Here is a 2,837-nt window from a genome sequence, read left to right on the forward strand (position 1 = left end):
AAACCAAGAAAAGATTATACACAAATCAATTCCAATTCATTCCTATAGAGGGGAAGGAACCCTCACTACCCTTTCATGTTTTAATCACCATTTAAAGAACCCATTCTCCCCCCTTACCTTAGAATTGAGCTTTGATCCTTCAACAATGGCGGAGTTCTTCTACCTCTTGCCCTAGCCTCTTTCTCTGCTTCTACGTTCTTCACAAAATTAACCAAAACCTAATCTTCCTTCTAAGTCTATTTTATTTTATTAATAATACTTATTTCTAATTTTACTAATGGGCTTACTACACACACCCTCCCAACTACTAACCACATACATGGCCCATTTAATTAATTAACGCTATTATTATTATTATAACTAATTCTTAAATTACTTAATAATACCAACTGATAGCAACATACCCACTTATGATAACTTATACTAAAATTATGCCAAATAATGCACAAACACACCATAAAATAATTAAGAATAAAATATATCTAATATTATTTCTAACATCTATTCTCCGGTTAACTGACTAATTAATCCAACTTAAACTCAAAACTGCAAACGACGAATCAATCCAATACGCCTCTTAAAATAACACTGATAAATCCCAACTTCGACCATTCCAATAAAATAATCCCTTAACTAATTTAATTAAATAGATAATTAAATTCGGGGCGTTACAATTCTCCCCCACTTAGAATATTTTCGTCCTCGAAAATTTATCCGATTCAACTACTCCAACTACTTATTCCATCCAACTAATCAACTCTCATTTCCGAAAGGCAAACCCACGTATGATACAACAATTCATAGCATCAACGGCGAAAACAACACGAATGTTACTCAAGTAACACACTTTACAATTTAACACCACAACACAAAAAGTAACCAACTTATGAACTCTCCGGTTTAAGATCTAGAACACAACAACATAAGGACACAAACTTAAACACGACATCAACTCGACCAACCTACCAACCATTGTGGTTACTCACATATGAATAACTGCACTGCATCATGCATTCGCTGCACACGCTGATTACTTGTAAAGTATCAACTCTACAAGGTTTACCCCAACTTCAATCACCAAAATCGACATAATAAAGATTCTCGAATTAACTCTCCGAACGTTCTGTTCCAACAGGTATTCTACGCTCTCGTAGTTACCAAATACTTCAAACTTAGATTCGTAAGACAACATTTCGGAACATTCAACATAATTACAACGACGACTACTTCTAAATCTTAGATGAGATATTCATATAGTCCCACGAATTCCCAATTGTCATAAAACATAACTACAACTTTACCATCTCTTAATAACACATTCTCCAAAGTCGTCTTAAACACAAAACAACATTACAACCACATATGGTACATGGGTCAAACTAATTCTAACTAGATAACTCATCTTCTTCACTTCCAACTAATTCAACATACCGAACCATCGATTCCTACTTATATTGACATAGTGCTCCATAAACGCTTGCTCGAATCAACACGACCGAGTAACTCATCTTTTTCCAACCAAAATCACACTTTAATTAAACCAACTTATAATTTCACTACTTTTAATAATCACAACTCAACTTTCAATTATTCTACGCTCACTTCTTCTGACCCCCATACTTGCTAAACATTCTATACCACTACCAACAACATAACATCTAATAGTACAAGCATCGTCAGTTATTTATAAAGGAGTACTACTAACGAAATCTTACCTTCAATGCGTTCGTCTTCGTTATCCATCTGGCCCTCAACTAAAGGGGACACTTTGCCACTAGCTTGCGTCTTCTTGGGTCTCTGACACTGACCACTAATGTGCCCTTCATCGCCACAATTAAAACAAACCATCTCTTTATGTCTGCAATCCGACATTACGTGTCCGGTCTTACCACAACGGAAACACCTCTTAAGCTTAGCATTACACACATTGCTCTTATGACCAGCTTGTCCACATTTGAAACACACAACTTTAGCAGGAGTGTCTCCCCCACTTGTTTTCTTGCCAGAACCAAATTTCGGATCCTTCCTACCATCATAAGGTTTCCCACGGTATCGTCCTTCTTCTCGTTTCAACTCTAGAAATCTCACTCCTTTCTTTCCACGCACATCTTCTGGAAAATAGTTCTCCAAGAATACCCTACGGAAAAGTGCCCAAGTAATTTCAGTGCCTTCTTCATCAAACCTCTGCCTGGTATTACCCCACCAATCCTCAGCTCCTTTCATTAACATGCGAGCACCGAACCGAACCTTCTGTACATCAGTACAATTCACAACTTGAAAGATCCCCTCCATTTCTTTCATCCAAGCTCGTGCCTTATCCGGTCCATATCCTCCTTCAAAAATTGGCGGATTAATCTTTCGGAAGTCTCCAAAAGCACGTAACTCATCCCCTCCTCTGATACCAGCATTCACGTGCGGCGCTTGTCCAATCGCACCCGCCACCCTCGTCAGTGCCTCAACATTAACGTCCTTACTCTTTCCGGCAACCATTGTCTTAGGACATCCAACAACCGACAGGAAAATAGTATTGATCGTGTCAGATACACAAACCCAATACATGCGGAATAGAAAACGCAAATAACAATTAGAAATTAATTATCAATACTCAATTTCTAAACAAAAGACTGACTCTACTACTTGGCCGGACGGACCGACCTGCTCTGATACCAATTGTAACACCCCAGACTGCTTTCGGGATAATCGACTGACCCCACAAACCAACACGAGTCTTTTCAGCATGCTTTGACCTCACTCGCACGCTTTCCGGGAAACTTCCCAGAAGGTCACCCATCCCAATACTACTCCAAGTCAAGCACGCTTAACTGTGGAGTTCTTAT

General features: G+C 38.6%; 1 protein-coding gene across 1 annotated transcript; it reads right to left on the reverse strand.

The window, feature by feature from the left end:
- Window positions 1–1,449: 1,449 nt before the first annotated feature.
- On the reverse strand, window positions 1,450–2,490 carry LOC131601468 (uncharacterized). The gene is made up of 2 exons (XM_058873294.1): window positions 1,716–2,490; window positions 1,450–1,508 (listed from the first exon to the last, which is right to left on the reverse strand). Exons 1-2 carry the CDS (start codon window positions 2,488–2,490, stop codon window positions 1,450–1,452), a joined length of 834 nt encoding a protein of 277 aa, XP_058729277.1.
- Between the last annotated feature and the right edge of the window lie 347 nt (window positions 2,491–2,837).

This window comes from Vicia villosa, linkage group LG5 (genome assembly GCF_029867415.1).
Source record: "Vicia villosa cultivar HV-30 ecotype Madison, WI linkage group LG5, Vvil1.0, whole genome shotgun sequence".
Lineage (NCBI taxonomy): Eukaryota > Viridiplantae > Streptophyta > Magnoliopsida > Fabales > Fabaceae > Vicia > Vicia villosa.

Bases quoted from the DNA above. Each gene is read 5' to 3' on its own strand.
- LOC131601468 (XM_058873294.1), bottom strand. From the start codon at position 2,490: ATGGTTGCCGGAAAGAGTAAGGACGTTAATGTTGAGGCACTGACGAGG. The intron at 1,509-1,715 runs GTAAGATTTCGT...GGTTGGAAAAAG, and splicing joins CGAAGACGAACGCATTGAAG to ATGAGTTACTCGGTCGTGTT.